Here is a 25757-nt window from a genome sequence, read left to right on the forward strand (position 1 = left end):
AAGATGATATAAACCTTCACTGCATGTTGGTTGTCATTACTTGATTACAGCTACCATCCAACACCTAAATGGAGAATGAATATCTGATTTTGAAAATGAAGATAAAAAAAGATTTGATTTCCGGAGAAAAAGGTTTCTAGATGATCACAACGAAATTCTCGATGCTTGTTAATCTTTTAGTGCAGAGCAGGAAAATATATGAAAACTCCTGTGCGAATTGTCATGCATTTCACAGGACAAAGGCTATTTTCCCTTGTAAGAACTCCCCTTAATTGCTGAGACTTAAGCATAATAATTACCTTATAAGATGGAAATTTAAAACTAAAGTAAAATTAACAAGCAACATAAACAAGATTTCATTACAATGCTGCTTTTATAATTCCAGCTTTAAAGGATACTCTTTTTTTTACAAACAGACCCTTTGTTGTAAATAAAGAAACGAACAACAAATGCTTTTTTAAACCAGTTCCTTGTAATGCAAATAGCCTAAATTACCCTAGATTTTATGCTAATCTCGTATGTTATGTATTCAAGATTCATAACGCTGTACACTATCATATCAGAAACCACGTACCATTTTTTTGTAAAGGTTCAAGTTCACAGAAGGTATAAGCACTCTGGCAAAATGGCTAAGTTCATACTGCTTCCACACTAAACCTAAACAGTCTCAGGCTTACAAAATTATTGGTAATCATTTGAGTTTAAGAATACATTTAATTTGTGTGTATATACAGTCAGATATACTGTATATATATGTATACATATATATATATATATATATATATATATATATATATATATATATATATATATATATATATATATATATATATATCAGCAAGACAGTACAGTAATAATAATAATAATAATAATCATAATAATAATAATAATAATAATAATAATAATAATAATAATAAGAACCTTTTACTGTTAAATGAAAACACCTGATATTTTAATTTCAAATGACCTTGACGTTTCTATCATAAGAATGAGTAATAATAAGTAATCTTCGAATTGAAATTCTCAACACTTTTATGAATAAATGATACTGCAATTCTGATGGATACTCTGCGGTTGGTAATTCTTTGACAGAAGCAAAGATTTAAACAAAAATTATCACAGGTAATTAAAAAAACTGTACTCAAATGAATAATCCAAACGGATGAAACTGGATTCGTCAGTATACAAATATATCATAGGTACACACTTCGTCATTATTCATCCACTTATTCATACCGCGATCAACTTGGGTCAAACTTGGCTACGAATGCTTAAGTATTCCAAGTCTTTATGTTTCTGGGATTAAGACAGGATCTACCTTGTTAGCCTCACCTGCATTTCTTTGATGTTTTTCTGTGTATCATCAACACATCACAAAGACAGCACTGGAGGTGTTTCGAGCATTCATGAGTTTGGACAACGACTGACTTAGATGTGAAGTAGTTTAGCTATGTGCCAACTCAGAAGTGTCAGATCTGACTCATTTATGAACGACGTACGCTTAGACCACGATGCACTTAACGTCAACATGCTTGAAAGTTTGGCATATATTTAAGTGTGCCGTGAATGGTTCAGTCTCACGTCACATGCCGTATACATTTAAAATAGCCCAGTCTGATGCAGACGATTTTGAAGAAAAACCTGCTCAATCACAGATTGCCATGGATCAATTTAGAAGTACGACTGTAAGATCGGGTATAGCAACACAATTTTGCACCAAATTACTGTTAAACACTCGTTGAGAAAAGTAACCACGATTGTGCCATAACCAAATTTAATGTTCAGAACTGTAGGTCACAAAAGCTGTACATCACAAGTACCAAACCTCAAACCTCAAACCTCTCTTACATTCCTGAGTAAGCTGTTACATAAGTAAACTACTTCCCATCTGCGGCCATCCTATCTCCTTCACAAAGGGGAGAAATCATCACCCATCATGTTGAATGTGTCATTTATGGCTGCCAGTTTAAATTCGTGACTTATGAGACAACGATTCGTTCCTTTCTCATGTTTTCTCATCATTCGTCATCTGATGTTTCCTCTGTCACAGCGTCACTTTTTGGTGCTGCTGCTGCTGCTTTGGCTGCTGCGTCCGCTGATGGTCTTTTGGTTGCACTATCTTTCTTGGGGACCTCCTCAACCTCCTCCTCCTCCTCCTCCTCCTCTACGTCTTCTTCCTCCTCCTCTTCCTCCTCTTCGTTTTCAACCTCCTCTTCCGCCTCCCTGGTTTCTTCTACTTTCTGAGCAGGGGTTGCTTTCATCTTGGATTCATTCTGAGGTAAAATTAAACTCTGACAATACTGAGAGGGTAGATATGAAGACAGTATTTTGTTCCAGAAATACAGTGAAACCCCCGTATTCGCGGGGGACGCGTCCCACGCACACCCCCACGAATAGGTCAAATCCGCGAATGCTTAAAACCCCCTCTAAAAACACTTAGAACTGCCCATTTTGATAGCTTAAATCAAGAAAAACCCTGTAAAAATGCTTATACCTGAGTATTTTAATAGTTTTATCACAAAAAAAGGATTTTGACAAAGGAAAAATCTATTTCTGGGGAGAGACCTGTGTCACCCGGTGAAGCAATAGCTTTACCTAGAAATAAGTGCTTAAAGGTTATTTCACCGGGTGACACAGGTCAGAAAACCCAGAAAGTGCATTTATTCATGAAAATTATATGAAAATACAGTCATTAGTGAATATTTCTCAGTGAAAAATACCGCGAATGGGCGAATTTTCCGCGAATGATGGCTAGATATGTTCCACAGAGAAACCCGCGAATGCGTGAGTCCGCGAACCATGAGAACGCGAATACGGGGGGTTACTGTATAATCAAACAATGACACTATACAAGCAGTTATTTACATATAATTGTTAAATATATAGTTCAGATATACAGTATAGATTAAATCTTTCCTAAACAAACCTTTGCTGTTTCAGCCCCTTCCTTCGAATTCTTTTCTTTTGTTGCTGTAGTTGTGTGGTCTTCCTCTGAAGGAGAAAAAGGTAAGATTATAACAGATGCAAAAGGGAGAAGATGCATTGCAAATGTGGAATGAAAACAGAGAGAGAGAGAGAGAGAGAGAGAGAGAGATTACTGCAGTCCTGTTTCAAATGTGTAACAACAGACTGCGAGTGTTACAATCATGACTGTTAATCTCAGTGCCAAAAGCATAAGGATTTTGTCTGCAGATCATCAGAGATTACTGCAATGAGAAGCCAAAGTTTAAAGCCACACTATAGCTATCTTAGTCTACTAGTATTAGATAATGTGCACCTCTTTAAACATTAAATTGAAATACTGTATTAGACTGGTAACCATTACTACTGTCTAGAATCACATATGAAAAAGAAATCATTGAAGTATTAATATGGCATTTTAAAGTTGACTACAGAAATGAATTAAGATTGTAAAAGAAAACAAAACTTATCCAAATCCAAAATGAAAGGTTAGTCAGTTTAAAGGCACTCCATAAATACTGAGAGGGTTGCACTGCACTTACCTCTAAAAATGAGTGTCTTCTTTTGTTTATACTCAATTATTACAAATTCAAGTATTTTACTTAAAAACACCCCCCCTTTTTCAATTTGTAAATACAAAATATAGCTAAGCATCTGCACTCTACCCAAGAGTTACGTTTTCATTCAAGAAAAATTAGTTAAATTTACAAAAAAATGGTCAACTTCTAAAACAAAAGTAATTTTCTTCCCTCACTTTATTTTTCCCTAACTATAATATACTGATCTATAATTAAACAAGCACATGGAACTTAAAAGACTAAACTGATGGATGATAGAAAGTTACAGGTACCTTCAAACAATAACACAGTCAAGGCAAAATAAAAACACTCAGGATTCTAAAAACTCACTCCAACAAATGTGAAAACAATTTACAAACACATAACTTCATTACCTACTGTTAAAATTCTATATATAACCTCGAGTGAGGCTTTAACTGTATTGCAGTATTATAAGTAGTTGGCAGAGTAAATCGTGACTCCTTTTACAAGATGAGATACAAGTGCTACTTGAGTTAATTATCAAATATTTTTAAAGAAACTGTACGATGGAGTCCTCAGCATCCAGTTCCTATGTGAAAGGACATGAATGAAATTTAATCTTGATCAGTGTTACTACACGGCAATGCCAGTGATACTGATTGATATACTGACATACTGTACACTTTAAGTACAGGTCTTCTTCCCACTACGGAATTCTCATTCGAGTCAAACGATTAAGTCGTGAGAGCATGAAGGGGAATAAAAAAAGTAAAATGGATGCTAATTCCACCTTCGTTGTGTAAAGGGATGGAATTCAGCAGCATAATGCAAAGCAAGACTTATAATTCAACACATGTAAAAGATAAGCCAAAATCATTAGTGTTTAAGCATGCCATAATACACTTACTGTCAGCACTTAGACAGGGATACAGAAATTCAACTGTATGGTATTGCATCTTCCAAGGGATACAAATTCGTGAGGTTCATAAATCTCAGTTTCAACAATAATGAAAAAGTATTAGCACACACTGAAAAATCATAACTGACTGACACTATTTCTTTCAATGAAAGTCAAAATGACACTCCTTGCCTTATAAAAATCTCTTCTTGGGTGCATGTTGAACTGCTGCGTTAGATGAGAAAAGAAGGTGGAGGAAGAATAGGAAAAGAAAGGAAAGGAGAGGCTAAAACAACATGAAATCTAGAACACAAAATAATCATCTGCAAAAACAAGACAGGGATGCAAGGGCTCTCTACAAGGTACAGATCACTGAAGGTCGATGGTAAGTCTTTCACTGATAATCACGGAGTTAAACATCATACTGAGATATGTGAATAGAATGTCAACGGTCAAGAAGTTATACAAAAAAAAAAAAAAGGGAACATATGCAAAAAACAAAAGAGAAATGTATCTGGCTTACAAGACAACAAAGATGAAATCCAAAAGTGGACACTGAATACTACGGGAGAATGAAATCTTCGAAAATCGCCAGAGAAAAAGGCAGCTTCTGTCAAGACTGCATTCTCTGTACAAAAGTTCTTCGTTCTTGAAATTGTGACTTGTACGTACGCTACTGTCTGTGTTTATGTCCTAATTCAGAAATGATAAATTCGATGACGTAATATACATCCAGATGAACGACAGAGGTTTGTAAGGAGATAAACAATAGACATCTATTGGTTAGGGAACTGTAATAGTTAGTTTGATATCTGAAGGTGATGTAACTAGAACAAATTTAACTGCTGGACCTTTCTACTAATGTGCGTCCATGCACTCTGCAAAGAGATGCAACATAAATGTATTAAAAGCTTCAGCTTCATTATTCAAAGAGCAGAGGCCTAGTTTAAATAAAGTGTATGCAAGGCAGCCATGAAATATGAGAGAAGATTTTATAGTTACTTATATGTAAGTGTACAATGTGCACTTACATAAATCATTCAAATGGTTATGTTTGTATAAAATTGTCCACATAAACCACAGTCTTATTTCTCCTGGTTATTTTATAAATTGTTTTGTTTCAGAGGACATTATTTTGTCAAAACCAGTTTTTAATCTTTAAATAGTCATAAAAATAATGCAAATGTTTTTTAATACTTTTGTGACTTAAAAAATTGCTGAATTTGATACTGACTAAACCCTGTCCAGTTTTAATCTAAGTATCCCTTAAAGAAAACTTTATAAAGTCATGAATTTGGTTGGTTCTCCTTTATCATTCTCCTTTCCCTGTTTTGTTTTACAGTATATTGCAGTATTTCATTTAAACATTATTGAACTTACTATGCTTGTACTTGTTGCCTTTCAAATATAAATGAGGCTAAATTACTTGGACGTCACTTACATTTATATATTAAACCTCAAATTACAAGTACATACAGTATACTGAAGAGAAGAATTCAGATACTGTATTTAAATTTTCATCTTTTTTTTTCTAGGTCCTCTGTTCTAAAGATGAAAGCAAATGGAAAAATTCAAAGGTCATACTGTGCATACTGACAATGAATATACCACGAAACATTCTCTCTCACCTTTGCCTTGCCTTACACCTTTATTCAAACTTGGATATATGCAATGAAAGTTAAACATTCATTGACAAAACAAGGCAATTAGGATGCTGATAAGAGCAACCTTTGCAACTGAGTAAAATGCAAGCTGGTATTAAGTGCTACATGAAGTAACTACACGACAATATCAGATGAATAATGCAGAAATTATAATCTCCAAAAGCACTTTTAAATAAGACAGAATATATACAACACAATTAATGGAAAATTAAAACATGAACAAAGAATGAAAGATTTCTGAAATTGACTCAAAACACATAAGAATAACAGTTAAAACATCCATATTTACCAGAAAACTGAATCAAAAGAACTACAAAAAGATAATAAGCATATCTTGAGAACAAAGTCAAGTACATGAAAATATGACCAAACACTACTGAATTATGAAATCAGTAATTAATGCTACTGAAACTTTAAAAAAAAACTTATGCAAATGAATATCACTATTATTTTTTCCTTATTACACAATGCTCCAAGCTTAAGTAAATTTATTATGATATGTCCTGCGACAGAAATAATTTACTTTAAAGTTGCAACATGAAACAAAATTCAATTTTCATAGTTTTAAAGCCATTTAGGACAGGGGGGCACACGCCCATCTATCTCCAATACAATGTGGTTTAGGCTGCACTGCAGATTTAATGTCTATAGCATTTAATTTCCCCACAGAAAAAGTATAATGATAATTAACACCAAAGTATATTCTGTAGCAGTCATAAAATATCAATTTTAAAAGCACAATAAATGCAACTCACAGGCAGGTGGCTAAAATATAAATCTTGGCAAGCCCCACCCTTATTTATCTTGGAATCATTTACTGTTACTCAAACAGTTTACAGTTTTTATAATCATACATTTATACATAAATACATCCTGTAGTTTGTAAAGGCCAAAAGATACAAGTGTTCCCAGCTGCAAAATATTGCTAAAATTTTTTTATTCTGAATCACTGAAACTGAAAACTTCTGGGCCATACAGAAAAATAAATTCTATTACTGAAAAAACTTACAAAACATAAATTCAGACAACACAGAATCAAAATTACAGCTTACATACAAGGCTCATCAGACAAAATACACTTAAAAGAACCCCAGGACACAGTTATTCTTAAAATGCCAAACCATAATGTATATGAGATGATGTCTCAAAATACTGTAATCTGTAAAGATCATGGCACGCTCTACAAAAATAGCCTCTATTATCATGGAGCTATTGTGATCTAATAATGACAGGCTATGGTGAACACAAAATATGAATGAAAGTCTATGTACTAAGATGCTTTGCTTGTTCATGGGTTCTAACGGCACATGCTATACTGCTGGTCAGATAGCATGTTTCCACCTCTTTCCAAGAGGACTATTTGGTGGTTGTGACTGAGCTAAAGATTATATATATATATATATATATATATATATATATATATATATATATATATATATATATATATATATATATATATATATATATATATATATATATATATATATATATATATATATATGTATGTATGTATGTATGTATATATATCATATATGAATACACGTTTAGATGAAAATACTCATGAATCTTAATTCTTACCTTTGGTTATGACCTCATATTCATCCATGTCAGGGCTTGAACCCTTACTCGATGTCGGACTATCCTCGTTCTTCTAAAATAATTGAACAAAAATTGTTAGCTTTCAAAACCTAATACTATGGCAGAATAAATACATAAAGTCCACTTCAAGTCATAGTTTATATTACTATTTAAATTAACATTTAAAATCATATGAAGTAACTGACATAGATTAAATACTTTTATTATACAAAGCTTAATAGATAAAGACCCCACTTTGAAGAAAATATTTCAAGTATTCAATCATTGTAAGTTTAATTCAAATTATTTCTCTGCTTGGCCAATCAGCCACTCAATCATTCATGAAGCTGAATGGAAAAGATGCCTCCAGTATTAGCAAAACAAAAAGATAGTTCTGTACAAATAAAGGGTTAGCAACAAACAAAATTATCTCAATAATATTAGAGTAAAAAATTTTTTAGCTAAACTTAATTCACTGATAACACATCTAAATTCTGAATATTTCTAAAACTTGTCAACAAAAGAAGGAGTTTCATGACATGTCAACTATGTCCACTGATAAATATAAAAGTAAAATACTGAACCAAGTTTTAAGTCACTATCAAACATGATGACAAATGATTTTTAAACACCTGTCAATCTGTGATGCAAGTACCTGACAAGGTGAGACTGCGTCATGGCAATTGTTTTTCTTTTACTAATATTATTTATAGTGGTTGATTAATTGGAAATACAGTGACAGAAGAGAACTGATGGTGTTCTGTTGTAACATTTCATGAGAAAGAAGAACAGGAAAGTCAATAGACAGAGGAACCCCAAAAAGGTATGATGAGTTTAAGAAAAATACCAAAATGCATTCTATCCTATACTCAAGCATTTATCATTTAATAAAATTCATTCACATTAAGCAAGCACTTTCAAGACAGAATACCGTACTAAACAAGCAGAGACTACGTGCTTGCACTGTCGAACAACTACTGTATATGAAATAGACTAAAAGAGAAAATCACTGAAATTTTGCCTAAAAACTTGTAAAAATGAATTAAAGCTATGAAATAACTAAGAAAACCTGCACTCTTTAACATTTCACTAAAATCCCAGTGTAAATTTCAAATATACAATTTCTCAGCTTTTAAACATAGAAAATAAAGCTTGACAAAAGAGAAAACTAAATCATAGGAATCACCAAGGCTATTCAAATGACACCAAGAAATGATTCTATTGGCATAAATAAGGAAGAATAATGTTTTTTACATGTTGTAACAATGCAAGGAAAATCAGGAGATTATTTTTTTCATCAAACATGAAATGCGTTACGCGAGTACATGACATTTCTTCATCATGAAAGGTGCAATAACATCAACTGTCATAAAAAAACATGTCTTGTTGACAGGCCAGGCACTGAGAGCATATACCCTAGACTTACGTGTGGAAAATAATTACTCTATAAGATAAGCCCAAAATAAATGAGTAAATATGGAAGCAATGACCTTCATAAGCACAGTAACTACAGTTACAATCTGCACATGCCACAATTTATAGCATTGTGTAAGCAATCCTTCAGCATAATACTATGGACCATAGTGAAAATCCTTCATGGTCTAGCTGTACAGTTTGGCACTACTTTGCAGATTACAAAGCAGACATCTGATAAACCATTGCATACCTCTGCAAGTAAACATCCATCTCCTTTTTTCAGCACATCAAACTCGCAGCTCACAAAAGAGAAACCTTGTCTCTCTATAGTTGTGTCACTATTCTTCTGTCAAAACCAGGTTTGTTTTTTTTTACTTAAAATGAGGGATGGTTTCCAATAGGCATTGGCAACACAGATGTGTACCTTCGCCTATTCTCTGTTAATCTAATTTTCTCTAGAATGTTTTCATATCACATACAGGTATTGCTTTTTTTTATCCACACCCTTCAGCCTATAGCATCACCACCATTACAATAATATTTCAGTGATGATTAACAACGGGTAGAGTGTTTGCAATTTTTATAACCTATTAGTCCATGCAAGGTAATCGTTAAATACATTCTCATTGGCTAAAAGAATAAGCTAAAATGTAGAGTTACAATTCTAGCAGAGAGCTATTCAGTGTCTTAATAAGGGAAACTCATGATCCTTCATCCAAAGCCAATGATTTTCAACAATGTGCAGAAAAATGAAGCAAACTGAATTTACTAAAAGAGAGACTGTCCTTCAAAATAGCTGCTAAATGTTTATAATGTTGAAAATGAAAACGTGTTAATTGTAATGTTACTAGCAGTGCAGTATTTAACATCAAATGTACAAAATAACAAAGTTTTCGTGTCGATAGTGCCTGGCCTGTTGATCCATTTTGTAAAAATGTCACACAGAATTGCCCTTTGGAGACATGTACTGTAGATCCAGTTTTTATAGATAAATAAATTGAAAATATACAGTATGTGAATAATAACTGAAGTGAAACTAGTAATTTTTATTTCTCATCTTCATACCCATTTGCATTGCTAAACCATGTCACAAAATAAAGTACTTCCGTATAAACTTGACAATCTCTGAAACACAGAGACAATGCCACAGTAACCATAAATATTTCTACACAAGTGTTACCTGTCAATAACAGCCTGTACACAATGAAAGATAAATAATTCAAAAAATAAAAATCTGAAAATAACATACATGCAGCAAATTGGTGAGAAAAAATAATAATCATGTCCTGAAATAAGGAGCATTTAACAAAATGTAAAGTATTACCAAAATATAGGCAAAGCAATGTTGTGTAATGTATATGAACTCTCATACCACTATACCATAGCTATACAAGAGGTGAAAGTTCCACTGTAAACTAATCATGGTTCTTGTAAGGGATGTAAAACGTTTTTATTCCCCTGTAATCCCCAAAAGCTAAAAATTCAATTGCCTAATCTGGACAAAAATTTCAGCATCAAAATGGTCACTCATTACTCCCCTATAGCCTGGAATAATGTGTTCAGAGAAGTAAGTATGAAAGTTAATACTATAAACTTTACATGACTGTGGCTCAAACTATAGTGAAGTGTCTGATTACTTATTTGTTCTTCGGTTATAAGTCAGTATCTTTATAAAACATGCATATTTTTGCTAGTTTGAAGGTACTGACTGCTGTATATTATACAACAAATCATACACTAAGTTAAAATGAGTTTTGCATAAGTACATCCTTCTCTGGAGACTAAACTATTTCAGTATTCCTGGCTGATAATTTTTGAAGCAAGCAAGTTTTCTTTTATTATTACAAGGCATTTTTTGATTGGTTGTACTTTATCAAATTATTTATGCATTAAACTACTACAGTAGTCCTATATGTTGACTGACCAGGTAAAATTAATGGTCATTTAATGTTATACCTGCCTAACTGAAAATATCAGGTACTGTAGCTATCAAATTTAGGAAACTTGGGGACCAATCTGCAATCTCTTATGCATAACATTCTGAGGAGTTGGTCGTGGATCAGTGTATTGTAATCAACAAGAAGACATAATTCTGTACAGAGATGAATCAGTTCTGGTGAGTAGTTTCCTGTTTTGGAGAGCCTCAGGCAGTACTTTAACTTTTATTTAACATCTAAACTAACCATTATACTTTAATTAAGATTGTTTTCCATTAACTAGAGACTAGCACTTCAGTCTGTTGTACCTGTAATGTCAAATTTCATGTCGAAAGAATACTGGGGTTCCTCTAATGAAATAACAATACTAAGTAAGAGAAAGTGAGACCTGCTCAGTGAACAAGGGCAAAATCACTAACACACATGCTGTCACAACCTCCAAAGGAGTACTCAAGAAATTGTGGAGTTCAAACAATGAAGAGAATATTAATAGCATGTAACAAGAAAGAAGTACACCACTGTGTATTTGCTGGCTTACCTAAGGTATAACTTTTTCAGTCCAGCATTTGGTGAACAGACTACCAACTCAGTGAAACACTTTCAAGCACTGTATCATATCTGTGCACTGATCACCTCTTTATTATTGACCAACTTGATATTCAGTGTCAGTAAATATCTAAAGTCAGTAAAAAGTATTTCTGATTGAAAGATTACAAAATCCAGGCACACAATTAACAGGTTATGTCTCAGCAAAATGAATTCTAAATATTTCTCGCGATTTCTCATGTAATGGTAGTCTGTTTAATAAGATGTGATTATAATCACTCCCTTTATTAGTAATATGCATTGGAATAATGCACAACATTCATAAAAAAAAAATGACTGGAAAAACTGAGAAACAATTGTACAAAATGATTTCAGTTTTGAAAAAAGAAAATAGTATAAAAGATAAGAAAAACAAATAAATACAGCATGCTATCAATTACAACAAAATAATTTAAGGTGTGCATACAATCAACTCATTTGTGGCAAGTTAAACAAAAATGAAAAAGCACCATCTATATGAAAGGAGTTTCAAGATAAGAATGAAAGAAAAAGATGATTAAAGAATAATAGGAAGTCAAATTAGTTCGAAATTTATAGTTAATGCACTTTGCAAACTTATAACTAATGTCATGTCGACATCCACATTGAACACTGGCTATGTATCAGTTATTAAAAGTCTATAGTATTTCTTAAACGATAAGCACACACGGGTTTAGTGGGTGAGTGTTGGCCACACCAGAGTAAGACTATTTCTTACTGGGCTGACAGTGGTGGCACTTGGACCTTCCTGGGCTGCTGGTTGCTCATGTGTATTAGGCTTCACACCAGAGTTATTTGATATTTCCTCCAGTGCCGCTTCTGCTAATGCTGCCTCAACCGCTTCTCCACTAAGTTCCATCTCAGGGGTGGAGGAAGGCGATCCAGATGGCGTGTGGGAAATGGTGGCTACATACACTAATGAAGACTGCGATGATGTCTCGCTAGGGGCTGTTTCTGTGCCATTTTGCGGTTGTGTTTTTGATACTACTGCATCATCTACGTCACTGACAGCTACAACTGTAGTGGCAGATGAGGACTCATCCGTTGATGTTGGAGACTGATCTGTTGGAATTTCCTCTGTTAGAAAGGTTGACTTGGTGGTGATTGACTGAATTTCCTCTGGTGTCAAGAATGATTCTGGTTTAGATGTAGCTATGATGTCAAGTGCTGCTCGGGTAGTAGCAGCTGCTACTGCTTCTGCAATGGCTTCCAACGAAGGAGTAATTGGAATCTGAGGAGCAATATCTGGCTGCTCTTCTTCTTCTTCTTCTTCTAATTCTTCCTGATCTTCTGGTCTGTGAGGGGGCAAAGGACTGCTGGGCCTCGGCAAGACTTCAGCAGGTTGTTCTCCTATCGTTCTTTCAGGTACCAGTGCTGATTTTGATATTTCCTTTTCAGGTTTGACAGTATCGTTCACCTCATTTCTTTCTACTAAGTCCCTGTTGTCTGGAAGTGTTTCACTTTGGGGAATCTGATCTGTTGCTTTCTCACTCTCTGTTTCAGGCAGCAATTGTTCATTGGTATCAGATGACTCTGTCTTTACAGTTACTTTTGAAATGACCCCACTACCAGTTTCCTGAGCCTTCTGAAGCAATTTTTCATCTGATCCTTCAGGCACAGTAGATGCTGGACCTTCAGGTACAGTAGATGCTGGACCTTCAGGTACAGTAGATGTTGGAACTTCAGGCACAGTAGATGCTGGGACCTTCAGGCACAGTAGATGCTGGAACTTCAGGCACAGTAGATGCTGTAACTTCAGGCACAGTAGATGCTGGACCTTCAGGCACAGTAGATGCTGGACCTTCTGGCACAGTAGATGCTGGAACTTCAGGCATGGTAGATGCTGGAACTTCAGGCACAGTAGATGCTGGACCTTCAGGCACAGTAGATGCTGGACCTTCAGGCACGGTAGATGCTGGAACTTCAGGCACAGTAGATGCTGGACCTTCAGGCACAGCAGATGCTGGAATTAATTCTTGCTTTTCAGTTTCTAAAACCTGACTTTCTTGCTGTGGTGTATCTTTTACTTCCTGCTGTGCATTATCTAGCGTATCTGTACTTGCTGCTGGTGTTTCCTTTGCTTCCTATCCTCGTCAATTATTGGGGTGTCCTTTACTTCCTCATGTACATTATCTGGTGCAACCTCAGCTGCCACTGGTGTATCCTTTACTTCTTGTTGCATGTTATCTGGTGCATCATCTGCAATAAGTGTACTGTTATTTGTTGGTGAGGGTGTTATATCATCCCTATGTTCTAACCCAAGAAATGCTAAACTTACATTACTGGTGACAACACAAGGGACAGCTCCAGCTTCGCTGGCTTCAATTTCTATGTCTTGTGCATGAGAAGAGCCAACTACCTGTGCATCTTTAACTAACAGCTGAGTCTCAGATGGGAGAAGAGCATCCAGGAGAATTTCTGTCACTTGGTGAGAGGGCACAGGACCACGGCTACCACCTTTTGTTTCTACTCCACCCTCATCATGCCGAAATGAGGTATTCATTCCCAGAACGGCAACTTCTTGCTCTTTCTCTGTTTGCGTGCTGTCTTCCTTACTGTCAATTTGAGGAGTTGGTACCGAAAAGGCAAAGGATGTTTGAGTGCCTTGCCCTTTGCACACAGACACAGATTCTTCCTCTTTCTCTACACTTAGTTCCATGACAAGAGGTGGTACAATACTTTGTTGAGCTGGAATGTTATTCTCTGCATTTTCTTTATTGGCATTTTCTTCAGCAAATGACCGAAGGTCTGAAATGTCGGCACCTGTCTCAGTAGCTTCTGAAGAACCCTCACTGCTCATTTCACGCGTAAGAACTACAGGAAGTTCGGCTGTGGGTTTGGGTGTGTCCTCTTTAAAAACAGGTACTGGAAGAGCAACAGCTTCCTCAGCATCAGGCTCATCAATCAACTCATTCTTTTCTTCAGTTTCGCATGTTACAGGAGGACAAGGGGGTTCCTCACAAACCTTTTCTGGAACTGAAACAGCTGGTGGAGTTGTTTCTGTTTCATGTACATCAGAGGGAGCTTCTGTTTGAAATTCCTTTTCCTTTTCTGGCTGTGCATCTTCCCTTTTTTCTGGAAGCTCAGGAATTTGTACTTCAATATTTGGCTTTTCTTCACGTACGGCTCCTTCTGTTTCTAATGCCACCGGCAAGGGTTCTTCTTCAGTCGGCGCTGCTTCAGGTTCTTCTGCTGAGACACCATCGTCTTTCAGTGCCTGTAACTGAATGACGGTGCGACCAGCTGGAATGAAATCCCCTAATGCAGAGACTTGTTGTCCTTGCACATCAGTATTATCTACAGCACCTGTGACTTCAGCCTGAGGCAAAGTGCCGTTCAAAGACACACCCAGTGGAGGGGTGGCCTCAAACTGAAGCTGACCCACCTCTTTCAAAAGATCTGAGAAGTTAGACTGCTCTACCTGGATCTCCTCGAGATGGCGCTGCAGAGAGGCTGGAAGAGATGTGTCCTCACTCAGGGTTGTGGTAAGGGCCTCGCTGCTTGTCAGATCTTCCTCACTCGTCATCTCACCCACCTCCTCCTTATGGAAAATAGAGAGCGAGTCAGAACAGATCCACGGTGGGTTCATCAGTAAATTTGCTGCTTGAATATAGAGTTCTTCTATAACTACTTTTGATGTTACAAAACAAGCATTAATGTTCTATATACAAAGGCTTTTTGTAACTACTGATGATATGAAATTGAAATTATTGGATATATAGGCCAGTACAAACCATACGTGATATTTTTCTTCAAATGGAATACAGTAAGTAAACATCCTGCAGAAAAAAAAAGAGCTCATGAAATATGCTGAAATGACCAATGTTTTGATGCATAAAAATTTTTCATAACTAAATCAAGCTGTCAGATGTATACATGTATATATATATATTATACACATATAAGAAAATCTATACAATACTTGCAAGAAATGGTTTAAACAGCCCCAGCCTAAAAATTTTGCAAAACCTATTTTACCACTTCAGTTCTTAAGTTCTAAAATTTTAAAATGGTTTATTGAAGTTATACAAAATGCAATTTCATAAACAAGACAGATCTTTTAATTCATCCATATGTAAAGTTCATGCGTGCAGTCTTATGTCCTATTATCTTTCTTTTTTCACTTACTTTTATTCTCTAAGACTACTTGAGACACTGTTGGCTAACTTTCTTCAGTTCTTTCTACATGACCAAACCATCTGAACAGAATCAGACATCTCTTTATTTAGAATTTTTGTCACAAGATATGTCTTAACTACCCTTCTTATAACAAATGTCTCATAATAGGTTTAATATTTCCTAATTCATGGAATTTACTGGCATACCAGTTACTGGTCTGTTTAATAGATTTTTACTGTATCCTTAGTTTGCATGGAATCCTTTCCATGCTTCTGATAAACTTGTAAATAATACTGATTCAGCTTCTTTATGAAGTGATGCTTTTGAATTTATTTTTTCTGTCACTCATACCATTGGCATCTTGATGTTTCATCACCTTTCTTTAATCATATCCATAATGAATTAATTTCTTAAACTTTATTCTCATTATTCTTAAAGTCTCAGGCTGCTTTGCAACCAAATTTAGTTACTTTCTACAAGGACATCTGCAACAGAGGCATTTCAACAGCCTCTGCGAAAATGAAAATTCAAGGACGAAAAAAATATTCCAGTATAAATCTACAGCAGCTCTTCAAAATAACAAAGCTTCAGGAGTCTGGGAAAATGGAAGTGGCCAACGCAGTCCACATGCAATGGGTAGAAAATCAATCAATCAAATAGCAATCCAGAGATGTTTTACCTCTGCGCAATACATGTAGGATGAGGTGTACTGGAAAGGTTATGTGGCTGCCTATGTGGTTAAATTTCTCTGTCATTTCAATCAACACCTAACTGAAATAATGCAGCTATTTGATTTTAACAAAAGTATCTACAGTATTTCCCTTTTCAAGTAAGAATTTCATGTAAAGCATTTATTAGATATCTTGATAAGTTACACAAAATAATCCCTATCTACATTAGAGGAAGATACTGAAATTGTGAAACTGTGTCTGAGACCAGGCTGTGTCATGTCTCCATGGCTGTTTAATTGTCATGTACTGCAAATTTAGGTGCAAAGATGAAGCATGAGAGAGGGACTGGAGTGAGGGGTGGCTGAAATTGCAGCTGATACATTGTAGATATGGGTAGCAAAGAGAAACGCATCAAGTAGTGAAAGAGTTTTAAAGTTTTTGCTAGAGGGGTATGCTGACGTTGGGTATGAATACTTTTATAAAGTTAACGGGGATCAAGAAGATGAAGCATTGAATGTTAATGTGAAAGATGGAAGAATAGAAATGGCTGAGCCATAAACATAAACATAACAGATGCTGAAAGAATGAGAGAAAAGGTGAGTTCAAGAATGTGTGGCGTAAGGAGGACAACTTTCCTTTAGTGAAAATGTTGAAGGCAACTGAAAGAAAATGGTTGAAACTACAGATATGAGTTATCTGAATATAATGCTTGGACTGAGAATACCTGAAACGGTGAGAAACAGAATGGGTAACAGGTGAAATGAAGGATCAGTGTTTTGAGATGGTTTGGTCAAGGTGAGAGAATGTAAGACAAGGTGGTGAAAGTAATGTAAACTTTAAAAGTATTAGGAGGAAAGAGAAGAAGGCCTACAAAGCAAAAGATAGATCTGGTAAAAAAAAAAAAGTACTGGAACAGGTAGAGAATGGCGCATTTTGTACCAGGTGGTCTGATAAGCTGCTGAAAACCTGCGATGGTATATTAAGCAGCTATCGTGAAAGTTTTCTGTACAAGGGATTCATCACTGATTCAATACCTTAAGGATGAATTTTATATATATATATGCAGTATATATATACAGTATATATATATATATATATACATATATATATATATATATATATATATATATATATATATATATATATATATATATATATTTTTCCTATCCTTACTTTCTTTGGCTTCATTTTTTCTATCCTTCTTTGTTTATATATAATATATATATATATATATATATATATATATATATATATATATATATATATGTTATATAATGTATAAATTGCATGTAAGTAAATAAGTTGTACACAAAACCATGTCTCTGACTTGATTGTCCTGAGATGCACAAAAAATAAAATGCCTAAATTCTTGCTTATTTTGTTATATAATATTATGCCTGTTTTACAAATATAAACTCAACATCATTCGCAATTAAACTTTTTAGTATTTCTTTTCTAATCTCTTACACATTTCAATTTACAGTATGTTATGAACTATATCAGGAAAAATTTACAGCAACACCTGCATAATCAGTCTAGAATTAGACTGGCAGCTAAGCAGCTTGATAAATGCTCACTAATGAAGTATATATACCAAGACTATGAACGTTTACGACTGTTCATAGACTTCTAAGACAATGGTCCTAACAGGCAAATATTTCAGCATTTCTCTAAATAAAAGCAAAACACTGAACTATTGGTGTTATGTAGACTAAACAATAAATATGAATAGTTAACTTTAAGTAATACATTAGGAATAAACTGTAGGTGTTCTTTAGTACGAGAGCTCAGAGGTGTATTTATTCGCCCATTAAAAAGACTAACTGAAGAAGGAAGTGAGTAAAAGCTTACACTCATCAGTGTCTTCTCTAGAGTAAGTTTTCCTCATTCGTTTATTCGTGACCAAATCACGATTTATACGGTGGTAATTTAGAGAATCCTTCATTTACTGTTAAAAACACCACGGGACAACTGGACAAGCAGCACATGGCTCAGGGCTCTTTTTGCCAGAAGAAATCAAGTTAGGAGCAAAGAACAAGTCTCAGGTAACCAACAAGACAACCAACCAACAAGCACATATGCCCAACAAGATCTGAAATCATTAGAGCATGCAACAAGGAAGGAAGGGGAGGGGGGGGGACTTGTGCAAGAAAGGAGGAGAAGGGGAAAGTCTATATATATGCAGAGATATTTGCGCAGTGAGCGGAACCTTTTTGTTGGCAGCGGCAGAGGAGGCAGCGGCAGACTCCAGCACAGTGTCCAGGCCTATCTGTGGAGAAAAATAGACCCAATCAAGGGACTCCTCAGTAGGGGACCCTTCCCACCACCCATGGAGATTAAGACCCTGGAGCAATTCCAACCAAATCCAACCACAGCAGTTAATTTTTTTGCAATGCGGGTCTAAGGGGGCCAACAGACAGGGGTTGTCGTAAAAGTGACGAAGCTGAAGGTCGAGTGCCTTGCAAAGGGAATTTTGTTCAAATATCCAGCAAAAAGGGAACCTTGCGCAATGCACACATTTTTGCACAGGACAGGAGTGTCAATCCACTTTTGACTGTTAGTTTTTGTCAGGAGGCTTTGGGTAGATGGTTACAAGCATAGAAGTAGGTTGCTTACACGGATCACCTTAAATCTTATCAATTAATGGCTTTTTATTGCAACACCTTTAATCTGAATGTGATATATACCTGCATTCTGAATTGTACTGAAATGATGTATGTATGGATCTCTGGCAATCTAAAGAAATTACAGAGGTAAACTGTGAATTTGCTTTCCTTTAAATGAAGTTTGTATTTCAATACTTTGCAGCTGTAAACATGAAAATTTTAATAATACTGTACTACCAAACAATTCCAATTAAAAAAAAGTCTAAAAGAACACCATAAAAACATTTAGTAAGGATTAATTTTGACCAATGAAATAATGACATGTTTGTATTAATTCTGAAGTTACTATACTGCCTTTTCCTCACCCAAACCACCACTTCATTCAACAATAGAAGGAAAGAAAATGAGTGTTGTATTCAGGAGAAAAGTGTAATACTTGACTATGTTTGCTGTAAAGTAATATGAAATGAGGAAGTGTTCTGCCAAGGCAAAATTCCTTCACATCTCTGGGATAAAAACTTACTTTTACTGTCTAACTCTGTTTCTGCTACAACTGATTCTAGCTCTGAGCAATCCTTGACAGAATACTTTTAATGTACTATGTGCATATTTTATTCATTTGTACAATGATGACGGATGCTGTTCTCATAGCAGAGCAAACAATGAAATAATTTATTACCACAAAGTAGAGCATTGTCTGTCAACGCAAACTGCAAGTGTGTCTCAGATTGAAACACTGAGTGCCTCATGCACAGCAAAATATTTGCTTTCTTCATGCTTTGTTTATGACCGATAATCTACAGTCATCTGGAAAAGATCAGAAATTGTGAAAATGTCATAAGTCCTTCAATTATGAGAGCCTTCCTGAATCACCACCATGGCTCAAATTGAGAGTTCGACCAACACCACCAAAAAGGTTCCGCTTAAACAGCTGGTACGGCAAAATTCTAAGAACTGCATGGCTAAAGAAATGTAGTACTTCTCTTCAACCACACACGACTATCAAGACTCTAACACCTATGGTGGTATCGTGACTGAAACATGGGGAAGGGTACATTAACTAAAAGGATGCTACATACAGTTTCCCAAATGACCTTATTGCCATACAATTGACTTGAGATGGCTAGAGAACACATACCTTCTGCCTAAGAAAAAATAAACAGGGAACAGTTACAAAAACTATACAGCTTTAAGGCACATCTATGTAAAATATCGGAGGCCGTGAACATGCTACGAGCTTCTAATTAATTAAGAAAAACTTCACTTGTAAAACATAACTTGGTGCAGGAGCTCATTAAAGAGCTGTCATGTATACATAAATTTATGCTCATGCCACTGGTGCATGGCAATTCTGGAGCCTTTTACAACTGAATGTAACAAAGGCATGATCCAAGAATCAACTCTTGAACTAGGACAGAGAAGTATTATTACCCCCTTCCTGATCTACTGGTCCCTTAGTTCTGGAAATTTTAAGATGTGAGAGAAATAAAAGCAAATAGCTAACATTAACTTCCAAGAGTTCATCTTTGAGCACACCTCCTAAGCTCGCTGAACATAATGAAAATTACTGAGAGGATGAGGGGTCAGACAGACTGAGTGAGAAAGGATGCATCACTTACGACTCTGTCGATGACTGGGTTAATACTCAACGGGGAAGGCCAGGCGCTACCACCACGCTTTTTGCCTCTCTTTCGACTGCGCTTTCTTTTGTTTTTGTGTTTGTTGTTTGGAGCAGATGGACACTGTTGTTGTGCAATGTTGCAAGGTGTAGACTGTTTGACTTTCTTTGTGGGGACATTTGAAAAGTTTGTGTTTTGGCATTGCTGGGGGACCTGAGGCTGTGGACTCTGCTTGTTAGAATAAATCTCCTTACTATGTACGTTCTGTCTATTGCTAGTGAGTGATGTGGAAATGTGATTGGCAATCTTTGGTGTACTCGAGGGGATCACAGAAGTAGGAGGCGTAGGTGTGGAATTCGTAGTCAGGGGTTGATCAGATGAGATGTCCACGGAATTAACATTTACAGTCTGAACATCACAAGGGGCCTGTTCTTTGCACACGGCATTCGGAACACATGTTTGCATAGATATGTCAGATGTTTCGTAAACTTGTACAAGTGAATTTGAATTAATCTGTGCCTCTGAGACGGCCTCTATCATTGGAGGGATGTTTGATTTAATAACAAGCTGAGTAGCTGAGATTTGTGTGATGGGGTCTGAGATGGGTGTGTTCTTTTCGTTTTCAGGCAATACCACTGACAAATCAAGACCTGTCCCCAAAGTGGCTGTGGTGGTATCTGTGTCGAGAGAGGTACTTTCGCTCGCGTTTGTGTTGGTGCTCTGGAAATCATCTGCGTCTCTGTCTGTGGTGTGAGTTGTGTCGGTGTCAGCGTCAGAGAGATCGTCGTGCAAGTGAGAGGGAAAGCTTTTGGTGGTGTTGCGAGAGGGCGACGACGACGACTCGTCCTCCCGCTCATACGTGGCTTCTGTGGCTAAAGCGTCTAAAAATTCGTCCTCGTCCAACTGTTGCGGATTAGGGGCGCCTTCTTCCTCTTTGAGTCTTCTCTCCTCTTTATCCAGCTCTATCAGCCTGGCCAGTTCCTCCAGCCTCTTCTTCTTACGAGCCTCAATTTCATTGGAGAACTGATCCAGCTCTGACAGAATGCCCGAGATAGCCGTAGAAACTGGCGCGGTGGTTGAGGGGTGGTGGTGGTGATGTAGTTGGTGTTGTTGTGATGGTGATATTGGTGGTGGTGGTAGTAGTAGTAGTAGTAGCAGTGATGGTTGTGATGGTAGTAGTGGTGAGGGAGGAGGCAGTAGTAAGGTGAGGAAAAGGACAGTACTGTTAGCGTCTACTCACAAAAGCAAAATACCTTACAATTACACAGGAGGAGATGTCAGTTGTTCGCTCTTGAGTGATGTCAAACCCCAGAACAAGCCTACTGTTTTTCTCTTTAAAACAAAACTCTAGTAATGGTAAAAATAAAAGTGAAAGCACAGAAACACAGGAGTAAAACAAAATAAATACTGAACTCGTCTCGTGTAGCGTAACTAAACTAAAGAAACCAACTTCAATCAGCTAAGTGAAAGAATTAACTAAGGAGCCAAAACAACATTAAAATATGACATAAACTATTCAAAATTATATCTCAAAGTAAGTAACCAAAAAGCATAATGCAAAATGAGGTTCAAAACAGGCGCATCAACAGATCCTACAGGGTACATATGACCATTATCATGTAAGTCATCAACACCAGATGGCTTTCAGATGAAGCTAGGAGGTCCCTACACTTTAGGAACGCTGGCTTCATTTGAATACCATGATGAACGACCACAATGCACTCCTGTATTATCAGTTGGGGCAGTCATGTTCCTATTGTCTGACCTCACCAAAAACAAACTGCTTTGTACCTCCAATCTCCTTTTCTTTTGGAATCATTTAATTTTTTCGACAGATATATGAATCTTGGAAAACCAGTGGGCTAGACCTTGATAATGCCATTAAAAATTTATCACAATGAGACAAACTTAGGGGGCCACTTTTGCCTCATGAATAACAGCCAGGGAGCAAAGGTAAATTTATGTTAACAGGTGAAGTAATCCTGATTCAAAATCATACTTGTACTGAAATCAGAAAATGATATACGACTCAAATCAAAATCAACAATCAAGGGACCAAAGTCGCTGCTCTGAGTAGGGAGATTGTTTTTGTCTTTATTCAAATAATTCCAAAAGAAAGGTAATAAAATGTACAAATTTATGCTACATTCAACATCAGCGTTTCTTTAAAGGAAGTACAATTTCTGTGACGAAGCGTTTGCTTTTCAATTCACAGAGAATTACACTAAACGGCCAACTCTCAAGAACAATACGAAGATTTGTGTAATGAAATTTACAAGAATGAGGAAACCACAGAGTAATTTAATAACCCTCACAACAAGTCTTAAATCTCTGGTGATGATGATGACTGCAGCATAAACCTCCAAGTACAAAATCAATAACATCCTTAAATCTAGAATCGTTCATCTAACCTTGAGGATCTTGGCCTGGGCTTGAGCCTGGGACAGAACCTCAGTGATTTTTGCAGCGGTCAGTTTGTCGGTCACAGACCCCATCTGGCACATGAGACGCTCCATCGCCTTCTCAGTCTCCTCCAATCGCCTGCGAAGTTGGTCCAGTTGCTCATCCTCTGCAGAGGCCCCCCTCAAATGAATTATTACATGATTCTGTTGAAGGTTTCCCTTTCTGCACATTAACCCTTAAGTACTCGTACATGTACCACATGCAACCCCTGGCAGGGGGCTAATGGTAGTCAGAAGAGTTATTGCACATTCACATGGTACTTAGGCCTAAGTAATGTCTATCACTGGCTTCGACTTCATATTAAAGCTGAGAATGGGTGCTGCCTTGCAACAAAATCACAAAAATCCTTCCATGATCAAAATATTAAAGCACAAATAATGAAATATATATTCAGAAAACAACAGAGCAATACATCTTCTGTCTACCACATAGGATAATAAACAAAAGAACTCTAAAAAAAATAAATGAAACTATAAGCATGAAATGTATACATAAAGTGCTCCGTCGGCTCTGCAAAATTCGTCCTTCGTAGCTGAAAGCAACGGTCAGTTAGAAGCTGAGATTCCAAATGCATTCCTAAAGCATTCACCGATTTCTCAAAAGTGCATAAAATACTTCAGCTGTTATAGAAATCTATTCGTTATTTTTATTCTTGAACAAACTTTTGAGTGATTTTAGATTTCTGTCAATGATAAGTGGCTTGTGCTGTGTAATGTAATTTTAAAAAGTACAGCTACCATTATAGGCAGTAATATATGCTTAAAAATTTAGAATAATTTTAATTTAAAAAATGAAGTTGATTCAGTTATGAATTTATCTAATTTTGATGGCAAATCATATTAATTTATCAATTTTGATTATAAATCACACAATTTTTTAAATTTTGATTATAAATCACACAATTTTTTTGAAATTTTGATGATAATCAGTTTTGACAAGAATTGATCAAATTTGACAATAAATCATGATAATTTCCATTTTGACCATAAACCAGGCAGATTTATCAGTTTTGACGATACATCGCAAATTGATAAAATTTGACAATCAATCACAAATTTATCTATTTTGATAATTATAAATTTATCAGATTTGAATTATAAATCAGAAATTTATCTATTTTGATAAATTATAAATTTATCAAATTTGGATTATAAATCACAAATTTATCAATTTTGATAAATTATAAATTTATCAGATTTGGATTATAAACAAGAAATTTATCAATTTTGATAAATTATAAATTTATCAAATTTGGATGATAAACCAGAAATTTATCAATTTTGATAAATTATAAATTTATCAAATTTGGACTATAAATCACAAATTTACCAATTTTGACGACAAATCACATAAATTTACCAGATTTGGATTATAAACCACAAGCTGAACAGCCGGCGAAGGAATATCAGCGCACAATATTTTCAGTACCAAACATTATATAAAAAGATGACCACGCAGTAGAAAAGAATTGTTTCCTTAACCTCTACAAAATGTACTACTCAGCTCTACAGTTGTTCATAAGCTTTCCTATGTATACAAGTGGAACAATTATGGCTAAGACTTACTTTTTTCACATTCAGTTTTTCCTGTATGCATGTAAAATATAGATATTGCAGTAATTTGATGAATAATGATGAATAAGGTCAGTTGAAAATAAAAGAAAATGATGAAGTATGTCGATCTAAAATAATAATAATAATAATAATAATAATAATAATAAAACTCACTTAAAGAACTAGAGAAAGGTTATTCTTCGACAAGAAAAAGCTAATTATAAAAGACAAAGTTTGGTACCATTACTTGTGCAGGTTCCTTAAACCATTATCTAGTTTAACCACGATACAATGATACATTAAGTCAGATAAACTTTGACCTCGAATCTATTCAAGATGCTGACAAGGAATCAGAGACCTTCTTTCAACCTATGTATAAATAACCATTGGAAATATCATTCTGAACATTAACGAAAGTTGTTTATTATCATACAAAGCTGTAAACTGTTTTTGCAATATTGATCTATAACTCGAATTTCTCTTTTTCAAGAAAGGTCCCATGCTTGAAATGGAGAAAATAGAGTGATGATTGTTGTTGGATTGATTTAATGATTTATCATTACTGATTTAAAATGATTGACGTTCGTGATCTAAAATGAAAACTCCAAGATCAGGGAAGAGTCTCGTCAGAGATGCAGTTTGCAATATATGAAAGGCTCCCAAATCGAAACTCAAAGGGACGAGGCAGAACAAGAATAGCTGAATGCAATCTGAAAGAACTTAAGGTCTGTCATAACACACTAATACAAACTGATTATATAACAGGGCAAGAGCAACGGGAACGCCAGATGAATAACTGTGAGACAACATCGCTCAAACAACGAAGTGTGATACATACTGTATATAGCTACATACAGCTATATGTGATAAACAGATACATATAGCTTATCAAAAGATAAATTTTCTTCAAAGGAGAGCCATTACTTATAGCAATAGTGACTGGGTAAGAAGATTAAATGAAAATTAATAAAATATATGACAACAACAAAACCTAAATGAAACAATCGTCAATATGAAATGATGTTCTTCACGGGTTGTTGCCTCCTTTGTTGTTTTTGTGTTTTCTTGCTGGCGAAATGGATTATCATACACAGTACATTATTTCCAGAGAGCCTCAGTCTCCACTTCATCAGCAAGGAAAAGTAAGC

At 35.5% G+C, this 25757-nt stretch overlaps 1 protein-coding gene across 14 annotated transcripts in view; it reads right to left on the reverse strand.

The window, feature by feature from the left end:
• Window positions 1–1933: 1933 nt before the first annotated feature.
• Window positions 1934–25757, reverse strand: part of RIC-3 (RIC3 acetylcholine receptor chaperone) — a 102422-nt gene continuing 78598 nt past the window's right edge. For 5 of the 14 annotated variants that reach the window (XM_067129722.1, XM_067129714.1, XM_067129711.1 and 2 more), the window contains 3 exons: window positions 24622–24642; window positions 20594–21657; window positions 12858–15119 (listed from right to left, as the gene is read on the reverse strand). In XM_067129722.1, the coding sequence (XP_066985823.1) occupies window positions 13623–15119; window positions 20594–21657; window positions 24622–24642 (2582 nt within the window). In that variant the 3' untranslated portion in view covers window positions 12858–13622. Of the gene's footprint in view, window positions 2274–2926; window positions 2992–4590; window positions 5277–7640; window positions 7714–12857; window positions 15120–18577; window positions 18638–20593; window positions 21658–23004; window positions 23163–24621; window positions 24643–25757 lie in introns of those variants that run through there. The other 9 variants (XM_067129723.1, XM_067129712.1, XM_067129720.1 and 6 more) reach the window with 7 other exon arrangements.

The sequence above is a fragment of the Macrobrachium rosenbergii genome, chromosome 27 (genome assembly GCF_040412425.1).
Source record: "Macrobrachium rosenbergii isolate ZJJX-2024 chromosome 27, ASM4041242v1, whole genome shotgun sequence".
Classification (NCBI taxonomy): domain Eukaryota; kingdom Metazoa; phylum Arthropoda; class Malacostraca; order Decapoda; family Palaemonidae; genus Macrobrachium; species Macrobrachium rosenbergii.